General features: G+C 34.9%; 1 protein-coding gene across 1 annotated transcript; it reads right to left on the reverse strand.

Annotated features, from left to right (window-relative positions):
* Nucleotides 1-1,902: 1,902 nt before the first annotated feature.
* On the reverse strand, nucleotides 1,903-15,921 carry cpe (carboxypeptidase E). Its single transcript, XM_042777412.1, has 9 exons — nucleotides 15,470-15,921; nucleotides 6,328-6,524; nucleotides 5,909-6,076; nucleotides 5,673-5,790; nucleotides 4,976-5,158; nucleotides 4,692-4,831; nucleotides 4,443-4,542; nucleotides 3,488-3,606; nucleotides 1,903-3,405 (listed from the first exon to the last, which is right to left on the reverse strand). Exons 1-9 carry the CDS (start codon nucleotides 15,708-15,710, stop codon nucleotides 3,307-3,309), a joined length of 1,365 nt encoding a protein of 454 aa, XP_042633346.1. The 5' UTR covers nucleotides 15,711-15,921; the 3' UTR covers nucleotides 1,903-3,306.

The following is a 15,921-nucleotide window of genomic DNA, read 5'->3' on the forward strand; positions in this document are numbered from 1 at the left end:
AACGTCTACCATATAAGTTATCATTCATTGCCCATTTAGCCAACATTTAATAAAATGCTTCAGCAGCGCCATCTGTTGATGTTCACAAGAAATGTCTAGTAAATTTGATTTCACAGTAATGTCACTGCAATCATTAAATATATATATTTATGTATGTATAATTTTTTCTTCTTCACTGGTTTCATTTCCTTATATAGGCCTAATATTTTGACGTGGGCCGTGTTTGAAAAAAAGAAAGAAAAAAGAACAGAACTTTTAGGAAAAGTGCAGAGGGAGAAGCAATCAGAAAAGAAAGTGTCCAACATGCCAAAGTAAGCCAAGACTCCAAATACTCAAGTGCAAAAGTAAAGTAATTGGCCATTTGTGAAACTTTGTGCTGTTGTTTAATGCATTCAATACAATATCGGAGTCAGCTCTCCTGGGAGACTGGAGCTCATGTGTATTTTTTAGCTCTAATTAAACACATATCAGTGCTACTCTCAGCCCTCTCACAGGGAAGAAATGAGAGAAGTAGAGATGGTATTGCTGTTTTAGGCATTATGAGATCCCTTTGGGCTAACAGGAGAACTGCCATACAGTTGCTGTCTCCTCTCTGATCAATAGTATTGATCAGGTTTATGCTAATAGGTAAGGAATGAAGAATAGGTGAGACTGCTTGGATCTGCTATGCCAGCAACTACAGAATAGAACTGAGTAACATGTCTACACAACTTTACATTATTTGCAGAACTTTGCGAATAGCAGTAAAGAAGTGAAATTTACCTTTAGCGAAGACATGTAAACTTATGAACTTCAGACTTTGTTCACAAACTTTTGCTTAATCTCAGAGGCAAGTTCGTTTACACTGCAAAGGCTTGAGACTTAAAGTTAACAGTTCACCCAAAAATTTAAGTGTGCTGAAAATGTCCTCACCCTCAGGCCGTCCAAGATGTAGATGAGTTTGTTTCTTCATCAGATTTGGAGAAATGTAGCATTGCATCACTTGCTCACCAGTGGATCCTTTGCAGTGAATGGGTGCCGTCAGAATGAGAGTCCAAACATCACAATTATAATCCACAAGTAATCCATTCCACACCACTCCAGCCCAACAGTTAATATCTAGTGCAGTGAAAATGCAGATCTGGTGTAAACATATCCACATCGTTATTAGATGCTTTCTTAACCGCTGCTTTCTCACTGCTGTCATTTTTGTGTGTGTGTGTGTGTTTATTTTGTTATTTACATATTCATCTAAACGTCGATCTCAGCAACAAGGATGGCGTCTGCATGTTCGTTAGCAGTTTATCACTGCAAAGATATTTCCAACTTTTTACTTTAAAGCAAAGAACGAAAAAGAACTTCATCAGGACTCAAGAGTATAAACAGGCCATGAATCACGTTCAGCCTCTTATTTGTGACGTGTGCACGAGTGCGAGCATGAGTGCACGAGTAGGAGTGCGAGCTGCAGTCCACTTAAGGGAAATAGGTTTTTGTATTAAGTGGGTTTTATGAATTCTGTTTTTGTGTGATGTTAATTTAATGGCCACAGGTGTCGCTAATAACAAGTGTTTCTGAATTCTCTGAATTCTTTTTTCTTCTTTTTAAAAAAGATTTTTCTTCTTAAAAAAAAAAACAGATTATACCAAAATGATGATGTTGAATATTTTTAATTGTTGGACACTGGATACAATCATGAAGTATTTTTGGCTTGAAGTTTTTTTGTCTTGTTGACTGACCACAAATAAATTGGAACTTATAATTAAGTAAATGACTGATTTGTTTCTAGACCTTACATGCTACTGCAATATTGTTGCACTTATATTAATTAGTACAAATATTAGCAATTGCAGCTATTCAGACAAAACAGACAAATGTGACCAAAGTTGTTTTATCGCATAGAAAGACGAAAAACAGGAAGCAGACTTACAACAGAAAGGGAAGTTTATTTTGGTTGCGAATCGCATCATTCGATTAAACCATCATTACATTCATATACAAGACATACCACTGAAGTCTCAAAGGAGAAGTACATAAGCTGACTTGAAATGCCAATTTATGACATTAATATTGAAAGTTTAAGCTTGGGTTTAATTTATATCAAGAAATTTCCCAAACTAGAGGATTAACATTTAAATCAATGAGAAATTCTGAATGCAGGATTATAGACTTGATCATAATGTTGATTGATTCAGCATTAACGTGCCATTTCATATTACAGAAATACACTAACTATAAAGATACTGAAACAGACAAAAAAGACAATATATTACAGAACGTTCAATAAAGACTGCAGATAGTACTTCATCAGGCACATTTTCATTGTGCATTTTGGTATTGATTACAAAACCTTCAGATCCAAATAAATGTCTATTTTATTAGTTTGTGCCATTAAAATCTGCTGTTACTTTATATGATCTGAAATGAAACTGTCTGCTTAACAAACATAGATAATACAGATTTATAGCCATCATCTATCATACGTTCATAATTATTTAATTTCCTATATACTTCTTATAACATAAGATAGGAGTTCATTTGATAACCTCTTCCATTTTCTTTTCATCTGAGCAATTGTCTGGATATGATATTCAAAGTTTTATTTATTAAAGCATTTGTAAATGAAACAGGTTTATCAAAAGCACTCCCATTAAAAACATCAAGTATAATTTTATTGAAACCCACAGGAACAGAAAGAGACTTGAGAACAGGTGTAAATGAGTCTACAATGGCTTCAGGCATAATCAGAATAAATAGTAACTCATCACAACACAGTGCTCTCTGATTGGTTGGTGTGATCGGTGATCATAGTTACAAAATAATCTCACAATATCAGTGTAAAACACAACATTACAAAAGAGTGATAGATAGGTCAGTCGGCCTGCACAATATCAACTGTGTGTGTTCTGCGTGTTTCTTCTCTGTGTGTGCATGTACAGTAATAATCTTTGCATGACTGCAGGAAACTTGCTATAAAGTAACACTAACCTGGTTGATCGAAATCGCAAAAAACCCTACAATAGGGTCAACTTGCACTTTACCAGACCTACATAGCATTTCATTTATTTATATTCATCCATATTTACAAGGACAACCATATATGCAAATAAGTAGCTTTAGCTTTAACACTGGCTGTCTTTGTTAACATGTATGAATGGCTTAATGTGCATACGGCTGTTATAAATGTTAAAATGCAGTACCTCTAATGCAAAACAGCCAAAACGAACCAATAAACTGAATTATGTTATTTTAAGATGATGAGCACACACATACAACAACAATAAATATTTTACACCCACAATGCTTGTGATGGCCCAAGCCTCAGGTCAGTTAGAAGTTGAGTGTCTCTGACATCATCTTCCACCAATCCATGAGCTCCTCCTTCTCTTCCTCCTTCCTCTCTTCCAGCGATTCCAGCTCGAAATCCAGCTGAGAGTGAGAAAGATGGAGACATCAGAATAGGACATGAGATACAATGAGAAAAGGGAGAGACGAGAGGGTGTGTGTTTACCCGTGTGACAGGGCTATGGGGAACAGCGACTTTCTTGACCACAGTGAGGTACCCAGGAGCAGATGCTGACACTTTGTAGTTACCAGGACCCAACAAGCGCCAGTAATCACCATCCTTAGCTAAAAAAAAAAAAAAAGAGAGAGTGATTTACATTTGAAATTTTACTTCCAAAAGTGGCCAGAAGAGGGCAGTTTTACACACAAGTTTTCAACAGAAACCTAACTGGGTGGCAGATCATATCTTAAAGGTGAAAGGCAAATATATATATACATATACATATATATATATATATATATATATATATATATATATATAGATATATATATATTGCTTTCTTAATTTGCAGAGACAAGTCACTTGTTTTAATTTCTGCAGACAGAATTCCAATATAGAGTTTAAAAAAACACTTTATTAATTTTTTGTTAAAATATAATAATAATAATAATAATAATAATAATAATAATAATAATAATAATAATAATAATAATAACAATAACCCTTTTTTTAATATTTGTAATATTGTAATTCTCTTAACAGTTACAAAAAATACTTTATTCATTACTTGCTCTGTTATATAATATAATATTTCTGAGGAAGCACATAAATCCATGGAATAAAATATATAAAGTCCAAATTCAAAACCTGGCATTTAAAAAAAGATGTATCAATTAAAATTTATATTTGATACAATTGTATAATAATTTACAATAATTGTAATATTAAATATTATTTTTTTGCTCTACTTCTAGGTCACTAATATATATATATATATATATATATATATATATATATATATCTATATATATATATATATATATATATATATATATACTATATACTATATATATATATATATATATATATATAGCTGTGCCTAGCCTTTAAATTAATTCAGATAGCTGTGTGTGTGTGTGTGTGTGTGTGTGTGTGTGTGTGTGTGTGTGTGTGTGTGTACCTGTGGTGATATCGTGATCAATTCCTTCAACAGAAATAGAAGCGTTTGAGATGGGGTTTCCTTGGAGATCGTGGACAAATCCCGCCACTCCTCTGTGAACCTGTGAAGGACACGAGGGATCAGAAAGGGATGAAACCTACCCTCCTCTAATCCTGACTCGTGAGTCTGAGCTTCACAGGAAACAAAACAACTCTCTGCCTGCCGGCATTTTCAAACAAAAACTAGGCATCAGGAAGGATTGGGCTGTACCTGCTCTATGTAGCTGACCAGTGAGTTACGGTTCTGGTCCCAGTACTGTTTGAGTGTGTCCTCGGGAGGAAACTTATCACAGCTCAGCTCCAGAGTGATCTCAAAACAATTGCTGCTGAGATAGTTAAAGTCCTGCATACCTGACAGACAGAGAGAAAGGGAAAGATCAAAGGTTGGCAACTAACACTGAGTGACTTTTTTTATTATTATTAATATTCACTACATTGTCAAAGTATGTGGAGACCTTAACATAACAAATACAGTATATGAGGGATTTATTATACCTCCAGGCACACTGTACCAGGCTCCTCCGTTAGTGATGCCCTCTTTGAAGCTGGAGTCATCATCGTTCTTGCGGCATGGCGGCCGGTTTGGGTCGGACATCACTGGGTTATAGCTGGAGTAGGCCTTAGCCAAAGTCTTAAACACCAGATCATCTGGACTAGCACTATATTCATGAGTAGAACCTGGTGGACAAACAAAAAAATAGTAGGGCTGTCAAATGATTAATCACGATTAATCACATCCAAAATAAAAGTTTTGTTTACATAATATATGTGTGTATATTGTGTATATTTATTATGTATATATAAATACACACACATGCATGTATATATTTAAGAAGAATATGTTATGTTTATATATTAAATATATTTATATATAATATAAAATATAAGAATATAAATATATAAATGTATATACATGTAAATATTTTCTAAATATATAATTTATGTGTGTGTATTTATATATACATAATAAATATACCCTGTACACATACACATGTTATGTAAACAAAACTTTTATTTTGGATGTGATTAATCGTGATTAATCATTTGACAGCCCTAAAAAATAGCCAATCAAATTTTCCTGGTTTAATTCTATGATCATATATGATGGCATATATACATTTGTGTGTGTGTGTGTGTGTGTGTGTGTGTGTGTGTGTGTGTGTGTGTGTGTGTGTGTGTGGTGTTTTCTCACCACTGCGTGTTTCATCATATGGGTAATTGGCCACCACGTCTCCTCCATGCAGATTGGCTGACAACACAAATGGAATGTCCATAATCCAGTGAATGACAGCCTTAGTTTCTGGTGCCAGCTGTAACACACAGATCAAAAAATCAATTCACCAGCTCAAGAACTGATGCTCCAGATGTGTAGCACCACTAATACCATGCTACAACATTTAACAAACAGCCGATCAAACCCTCTCTCACCTTGGTGTTTTCATCCACAGCTTTCTTCATGTTTTTCAGGAGATGGTTGTTGGATCCACCATCTCTTTCATTCATGTAGACGATGCGATCAAGATCTGGAAAGTTCCGGTTCAGATCGATCCCCTGAGCATTGCTGCGGCCCACAAACCAATCCTTCATCTCACCGGGCTGCACACATTTATTATAATAATGATACTATTAGCAAAATTACCATAATCTTAAAAAAACTAATAATCTTATGTCCATTTTGAGCACAGGACACCAAAAACCGAGACTGTCCTGCAGTAAACTAGGAAGTCTGGTCATCTTATGCCTTAAATCAATATATATTTTTTTATAGTCCTAAATACAATTCTCTTCATCATGAACAGTTTATGAAGCGATACTGAATATCTTGTGTAAGGTGTGTGTGTGTTTACCTGTGAGGCAGCTTTCTCAAAGCCGTCAGGATTCATGGAGGGCATGATGTGAATGCGTGTGGAGTGGATCAGGTCGATGATGGTGTCGTTGCCCTCCTGGTACTCATTACAGAGATACTGAGCCAGATAGATGAGCAGCTCTCTGCCCACAGCTTCATTGCCGTGCATGTTCCCAATGTACTTAAACTCCGGCTCACCTGTCACACAAAATCAAACACAGTTAATGATCCCATGCTAAATGATGCCACTTAATTCAAGCTTTATCTTTTAACAAGTGATCTGTACTATTTGAGAATCACACGTATAAATTTCAAAGACAACATCACCAGTATCTTACCAACCGATAATACGTAAAGTCTTGGAGAATTTGACAATCATTTAGCAATTATTATAGAAATTTTACGATCATGCTACTGGGTTGGTTTAGAGAGATTCACACTCTCAAACAAAATAACATTACCTTAAATTCAATGTCAAATAAAAATATAATATTAAATATATATATATATATATATATATATATATATATATTAAAATTGAGTTCATTACTTAATTATCATATTTTGGCATTTTAGGACAAAGTTACCACATTACACTGTTAATTTCAAAACTTGAATTAAAGCTGATTTTTTTTCTCTTAATAAAAGGATTCAGCTGATAAGAAAATATCAGAAGAAAAACACACTGGAATTTACAAAATAAATAAAGTACTAAGAAATAAAGAAGGAATATCCACATAATTAAAGGATATTTTATTATACTTGTCACTTTCCACAAATAGGGCCTGAAACTATTTAAAGACTGAGTCATTTCTACCCCAGGAGGTCAAACTAAATACTTTATGAGTTGTTTTATTTTCTATTCATTTTATATGAGATGTTTCACTTCCTCTTGGTTATTTTTAATGTTCTCTTCAGTAACCTCTCTGTTTGAATAATCAAGACATGGTCTTATTTGTTTGCTTTAATGACTTTGGTTTCCCCTTGTTTATAGAGTGTGCTGAATGGTTCTGGTCTAGGTTGTGGATTTACTGAGAATTCCTCCTCTGAGAACACCTAGCCAGATGTCAAGATCAACACATGCGCATAACGACAGAGAGAGAGAGAGAGGATATTAATCAGCATAACATCCATAATGCTGGATTGACTGCACAGATGGAGTATATATGATATGTAAGATGCAATAAAAAGAATAAAGACTCGCATCAAGCCGTCAGACCAAAAATTAAACCAAAGAGAAAAACATAATTTGTTGGATTTTTGTTTTTATATAAGATGTGGGGAGAAAGTGTCTGTGTGTTGTTGTGGTTTTGAGAGAGACAAGACCCAAAACAACAAACAAAATCAATCTAAATCAATATAAATAACCAACACCTTAACTCAAAGATACACAAATAGAATCACAGGATTAAATTACAAATTTTACAATACATTCAAATCAAACCAGTAATACACGACCTTCATATAAAAGACAACTTCAAAAACATTAATAAAACCTTACCAACCCCTTTTTTGTAAATGCTAGTGTACAGTAAAATATATGTGCATATACAAAAAAACACAGAGATTATATATCATCTGAACTAGGGCTGCACGATTATGACAAAAATCATAATTCTCGATTATTCCCTTGAAATTGTAATTGCGATTATTAATAACAGTTATCACAATTTACATTGAATGATGTTTATACCATTGTTTGATGCAACTGCATGCCATATTTTTATATGAAAATAAAAAAGCTGAAAACACTCCAACTGAAAAACTTATTTTTTTAGTATTAAGCCTCAAATGTCAACTATACATCAGATTGGTTTCTTCTATAAATTATAAAAGAATAAAAATATGAATGGTATTATAATGTTATACTAAAACTAAAATAATGGGGGAAACCCTTAAGATAACATGTAGAAAGAAAAAATTGCATCTTAAGTATGCAGAATAACATAAGTGGACTTTGAACGATTAATTGCCACTTTAAACAATTACTCTACATAATTGTGGCATCCATAATCGCGATTAGAAATTCGATTAATTGTGCAGCCCTAATCTGAACCAGTGCTTCCAGAATCCTCTCTGCTTTCACACAACAAAGCCCTGGCCCACTTAATCCCTCCCCAACAATTTCATGCTCAAACATGAGCACTGACATAAGCACTTCAAAACACACTTCATCCCTCAGGTAACAAGCACAAATCATCAAAGGTCAGGAAAGGACACTAGATGCTTTTTTTCTTTGTTAATCTCAGAAACATGAGCTTCTGAGAACAATTCGGCCTGATAATCGCACCACACTGAACTTATACAGATACACAACATGCAAACAATGTTTACCTGCCATTGTGCAGTAAACATTATATAACATATAAGCACCTTATATAGGACGTTTGCTCTGAAAAGGACGTTACATTGGACAGACCCGTTTAGAAAAGCCAAGAAAACAAAGGTATACAGTACTGGACGCACATTTATTTGCCATGCACACAGATTGGAAGCAGATGGAAGCGCCGCTTTATTCAGCAGGGGTCCTTGCAGGCTTTGGCCTTTTTATAGCCGTCTATTTCATTGCCTCCCTTAAACATCCAAATATTCTACATCTCACAATTAAAGAGCAGCATGTGCAGAATATCCACAGTGTGTGTGTGTGTGTGTGTGTGTGTGTGTGTGTGTGTGTGTGTGTGTGTGTGTGTTCAAGCTCCTAAATAAGGACGTATGTCCCTGTCACATTTACAACCAGACTCTGAAGCTCCAGTTACATCAAAATGAAATTACCGCCAAGCTCTTTCACAGATGTTAAAGTCAAAGCAAAGTATTCCCAGGCCTGTCCGCAGGAAATGTGCGGATGAATGTGTAATGTGTGCGTGAGTGTGTAGATGGGTACGTGAGTGAGAAAAAGCGTGTGAGAGACAAAAAGTGAAGGTGTTTTCTGATTTGACTTTTTTTTTTGCATATATTACTGCTTTATTCTGCATGATCATAATTTAGATCCCTTTATCTAAACATAACCTTTACCTAAACTTAACAACTACCTTACTAACTATTAATAAGAAGCAAATAAGGAGTTTATTAAGGCAAAAATCATATTTAACAGTTAGTTAATAGTGAGAATTTGTCCCCAAGCTAAAATGTTACTGATAAAAATATATGTAAATTGAATTCAAAGGCATTTTGAAATAAACAAACACACATCCAAAACTGTTTTTTGTATATTTCTTTGTTTTGGTATGAGTCATCTTTTCAAAAATATGATTAACTGGGGGAATCATTTGTATGGAAATATTGATCTTTACTGACTAAAAAATTGATATAAGATTTTTAATTATTATTTTATTTATGCTATAATTATCAGTAATCATTATACTACAGCAATAGGAATATACTATGCATTATAAATATGTAAATAGTTATGCAAAGTTCTGGAAAATTCACTCGTTTTATTCAAATGTCTTAAATGTACAGCTTCTGCTAAATGTCTTACATCTTTATCTTAATTAATATTGGTACAGGTGTCAGTCAAACTGAAATGTTGTCTTCACTATTTTACATTAATGTATATGTAATACTTACAGTAAGATCCATAAGTAATGCTGTGAATTTTCATTGTCAAAATTGTTTTTACACCTCTAGTTTCAAAATGAAACGAGATGGGTGAAGGGTTTTCAGCAAAGAGTGTGAAATCTCACACAAGCTTGTGAAGAACAGACTTCCCCTTCATATGAAACACAGTTTTGTGCGTCTTATCCGATAGAAAGTAAAGTTTTTTTGATCGCAGTGATGAGGAAATCATGTGCGGTACAGATGAGGTGAAGGAGGGAAAACTGCTAATCTATCAGCAAAACTGACAAACAAAAAGACTAAAATAACACATTTCAGAGCCATACAGTCATCATCGCCTCTCTCTCAAAACATATTCTGTAACATCAACACATCTCTCACACACTCATATCATCTCATCAAGTCTCTCCACTCTTTGTTTCTGTGCCCTACCTTCTTTATCCCTCTTTCTCTTTTGTTCTCTTTCTAAGAAAATATGCGTCAGTGGAAAGACAAGAACTGTTACATGGTATCTGTTAACCTCATTTAGAACAATACTTCAAGACAAACATTTAAAGAGACAGCATTCTGTTTCTTAACTTTATTCATCTTAGCGTTTAGCTTTATTATTTGTGTAACTTCACATCTGTTCGTTAGACAAACCCACAGCCTTCATTAAGTCTAAAAGTGTATAAATGTAACTGAAAGGTCTCTTTTATTTAAATCAATGTTCAATAAACTCATATTTATGTGACAGTTAGATATCTAACAAGTGAGGTTATCATGCATTGCTTATTAGCAACTGCTTAAAAAAAATCTGCCTCAAAAAAAAAAAAAAACTCTTGAATAAAGATGAAATGTCACAGAACAACTTGTAAACATACCATAATTCCTTCAGCAAGCAAATGTAGGCTGTATATTGGGTCCCACAGTAAGATAAATATATTCATTAGGACTGCTGATAAATACAGTAAATAAAGATTAATCTCACAAATTTATGGAGTTAATTCATCTTGACGAAATCTCAAATTTTGCAAGATTTTATAAATTACCCATTCAAGCAACATTTATCCAGTAAAGATGGTATTATTGTGAAATTTAAAATAACTCTTTTCTATTCGAATATATTTTAAAATGTTATTTATTCCTTTGATAGCAAATTAAAATTTTCAGCATCATTACTCCAGTCTTCAGTGTCACATGATCCTTCAGAAATCATTCTAATATGCTGATTTGCTGTTTATTATTAACGTTGAAAACCGCTTGATATTTTTTGTGCAAACTGTGATACATTTCTCAGGATTCGTTGCTGATTAGAAAGTCTAAAAGAATAGAATGTATTTGAAATAGCAAATGTCTTTACTGCCACATTGAGAGACACACACTGAGAGAACATGCAGCGAGCTCAAAGATGAGAAATGCAGTGCCTTGGAGCAGAAACTGCTTTGTCACCTTCATGAGAGGAAAAGAGAGAGGAAGCGGTTTTATTCTAATCATTATAATCCTCATCTGACCACATGATGACAAAAAATCACAACATCATTTACATAACATCAAAGACTCTCTTCCTCTCTATAACCTCAAACATCAGCATTATACACTTAGTTTTGATTCCATCCTGTTCTTTCTACTAAACCCATCCATGCATGAATCCATCAGTTCAATCAGTCACGATATGTGTGTGTGTATGACGCAAGTCTTAAAGACATACACAAACAGTACCAGTAACGTCAAAGACACACAGGTTTCCATGGCCATGTTGACCAAAGGAGACCATTAGTTCAAGATAACTGATTCAGCACACACACGGTCAGGAAATGTGCAACGTTTCACACAATCTAAACCACAATCTGACTGCAGAGATGATGATGATTTAAAGAAAATGAATGCTGTACACTGTTCAAAAAAACTAAACTATATTCCTGTCCAAAATAACTAATGATCTCATAGAACAGATTGTGTGATCTATGAGAGGGAGAGGGAAAGAGAGGGATGAAAGCAGATGTGGAATCCCTCTAGCATGCATTATTAATGAACTTTCACTTACTGGAAGATACCACTTTCTTCACACCCCTTGTGCAAAAACCCACAAAGAGACAGAGAGCTTTAATTGCTTCAGATATTCTCTTATTTTCCTGTACAATAAATATGTACAACACAGTGGGAAAATGTATAAATATAAATAATATATGACAGTTTACATGAGCATTTTTTTATCAAACGGTCAGTGAAAAGAGGTGCTTAACCTTAACCTAAAGTGTTAATTATTAACCTTAGGAGGTCAGACTACTGTAAATTAGCTCTTTTGTGTTCTATTCGTATTTTGTAGCATTAAACATTAAATAAAGATAAAAATTAAGGGGCTAGTTCACCCAAAAATGAGAATTCTGTGAATGAGAAAGGGTGAATAACGATGACATAATGTTCATTTGAGGGTGAACTGTTTAATTATTTAAATAATATTTAAATATTTATATTAATTTAAATTAAATTAAATTAATTATATATTTTTTAAACTATGTCAGAATGGGTCACAGGGTTGCATATTTAGCCAGGATTTAGCTACTACTTTCTAGCGAGTTTAGTTTGGTTAATGTTTGTTTGTATTTACTGATTAATATATAATTCCCATTTATTTTTTCTCATGTTCCCAACCATTTTTTCTTACAATAACTTGAGCAATGGTTGAGTTTGATGAATAAACAAATTGCGTAAAAAATTTAAACAATGGACTGATATTAATTATTTGTCTTCCCATATGGGAAAATGCATCCGGTAACAGGGTTGTAAAAAATGTGGGATACAGTGAAATATTACAATTTGGACCGGTAATAATGAAATTTTTTTATTACTACAATGAATGCAATTCAATGAATTACGCCAAACTATTGTACTTTTGTATTATTTTATGTTTTCTCAAAACAAACACCATGGGACATGTCCCTCAAATGCTTTAAAATTTAAAAAAGTCACAGAATACCTACTCGTTGAAAGTGCAATATACAAATATACACATGCAATATTAATATTAAAATACAAAACACTTGATCAGTTTGAAAAAAGAAAATTGTTGTAATTTACTCACCCTCATGCCATTCCAAACCTGTATGAATATAAAAAAGATATTTTGAAGAATGTTGTAGCTAAACAGTTGACGGTAGCCATTGACTTTCATAGTATTTTTTTTTCATACCATGAAAGTCAATGGCTACCGTCAACTGTTTAGCTACAACATTCTTCAAAATATCTTTTTTTCTGTTCAACAGATGAAAGAAACTCATACAGGTTTGGAACGACATAAGGGTGAGTAAATGATGACAGAGTTTTAATTTGTGGGTGAACTATCCCTTTAAGACACCCCTTTGAAACGAGGCAGTAAAAAGGGCAGATCTTGTCGTATGTGTGAATGTGTGTATCTGATCTAGGTGTTGTCACATGCTCACTCAGCAGAGCACCAGATGGCCTGTTTCTGAGCGTGTCCCAGCCCCGTGGCTTCGCACGCTAATTCTTCCACTCATCTCTTCCTCATCTGACTGAGCACAGGGAAGCGCATGGCTCACGGTGCTAAGCTGATCTGTCTCCAGGGCAACAGCTATTTCTGCCCAGCTGTAACACTCGACACTAGCAGCACCCGACTGACGACAGGGCCTCTCTTTGATACCCATTCTCACTCTCACATCTGTACGCTGCTGCTGAGTGGGCTGGCCACAGCTACAGGGTGTGGGTGGTGCTGGAAACTCATCTGGTAGCAATACAGGACTTAATGCAATGAGTCATATCTATGCAAACACACATACGGAGAACCAACCATACTATTTAAGGAACAGGGGACCTACCTTTAGGATAACGGCTCCTGATCTACCCACCATCAACGCTTTGTTTTTTGCTAAGTTTTTTTTTTTTTTTTTTTGCATTTTGATTAGTCAACAGATGAACTTAATGTGCAGATAATAGAAATCCAATGCATGACTTCAGCATTTTTCAAAATAAATGAAATATTCTATGCCTGTTTATAATATATGTCCAGGACTACACTGAAAGTGAGCTGAACTGGCATTCTACAGAAATGTATTAATCTATTATTATTGTCAACTAATAGATTAAATATCTATTCTTAAAAAATTATTATTACTGTTCAATAGAGATTTTTTATTTTAAATATTTTTCATTAATTTATACAATTTGAAATGTAAATATTATATCAGTATATACAGAACTTAAAAATAACCTAGACTATTAGGTTAATGCTTTATTGTTCATTAGATCATGATATCTAATAAATTAACTAATGATGATAATTAATGACGTCAGTCTAGTCAGAATAAATTAAATTATAGGGTAAAGATAGGTGCCTGTTTTATAAATTCAAGTCTTTTTAGCTATTCAAAATGTGTTTTATTGCCATTGATACGCTATAAATATAATATCATACCTCATATTGAGCTTCAGTATTCACGTACTGAAGCCAGAACACAAAATATCAATAAATTAACACTAATAAATAACCAATGCATCTCTATGTAGGTTTCAGAATGAGTTGTTCAGTGATTAGCTTAATCCGTCCCAGACTGTGATGGAGTACATCCCGAATCTAAACAGAGCACACTAAATTAACTAATTAGTATACACAGCTCCACATCAAAGATTTAAAACCATAGTAGCCTACATAGGCCTACACAACACAAACTAAATGACAGCATGAATATTACTTTCATGTTTAAGCCTACATTACTCAAACCCTGTCTTGTGCAACCATTACGAAAATTGCACGTGTAGGCCTACAATAAAGATCTGAATGTGCACTTCAAAAATACTTATTTTATTCTAAGACTCTCTGGAATACTTTAGTCTGATTGGCTCCACAACAGAGAATTTTTTTTTCTGAATAATGACAGCAGACAATACTGTATAACTCATTTAGGCAACCGAAGGCTCCCTCATACTTCACTCTGAAGTCTCTGTAAGTAAGCTTATAAACGATATAATCAATATTTATGTCAATGTATGTATGTATTTAGTAAGAAGCGATGAAATTCTGCAACCCTCGCAAAATGGCGTCCACGCGCACAGTGAGCTCCGGGAGCGCGCAGACACACCAAAGCGCACCTGCGCGTCACAGTGAGCAGCGAAAGACATCCGCGCGATGATTTATGAAACACTTGGAACATGATTCAATTAAACAGCACACACCTTTATGACCCTGCAAAGCAGTTTCTAATGCAATCACTGTTGCATTTCAATAGGCCTAGAGACAAGTTTGCATTACACATTAGAATGCCTAAAAAATAATTATTTAAATAGCCATCGAGTGGATCCCCATGGGCTCCTCGCATATATATTTTAAAGAACTAAATGTATCGTCTGCAAAGAGCTTGAAACGTGAAATAGCCTATACATATACAAATGTGGTTATTTCATAAGAAGGGCGACTGTCATCTGAGAACACCCTTTAGTGATTAACGACCTGACGTAATTTCATGTAGAATGGATAAACATGGCACACAAAGGGAGATGCTTGCTTATGCTGCTCTACAGAGCTTCATTAGTTAATGCAACGATGGTCTGTCTTCCTTTATTATAACCTGACATAACGAATGGTCATCTCTCACCCGGCTCATGGACCCCAGGGTTGTCGCTCATCTCCAGCACCAGAAGCTCTCGGCCCTCGTAACTCTCCCCCACCGTGTAGATGCGGGTGATGGAGGGGCACTGCAGCCACACGGACACCAGCGCTTTCCGCATCTCCTCATATCGGTGGTACTCGAACGAGATTCCTCCTTCCCCCGCAGCATCCCCGCCCGAGGCCAGAGCCAGCATCAGCAAAGCCCCGCAGAACACCGCCGCTGTCATCACTCGAGCTTTCTCTTCCTCTCTATCCGCGTTTTTCTATTCTGTCGCTCTAGGCACCACTGTCAGTCTTTATTTTCTTTCTTGTCTTCTTTCCCCTCGTTTTCTGTGTCGTGTCCCGTATAGAGCTACAGAACTGATACGTGCGCGCGAGTCCGGACTACCTGTTTACCCGCAGGGACGCGCGTGAGATAGCGGACGCGCAGCGTGCAAT

The sequence above is a fragment of the Cyprinus carpio genome, chromosome A1, assembly GCF_018340385.1.
Source record: "Cyprinus carpio isolate SPL01 chromosome A1, ASM1834038v1, whole genome shotgun sequence".
In the NCBI taxonomy this organism is placed as follows: domain Eukaryota; kingdom Metazoa; phylum Chordata; class Actinopteri; order Cypriniformes; family Cyprinidae; genus Cyprinus; species Cyprinus carpio.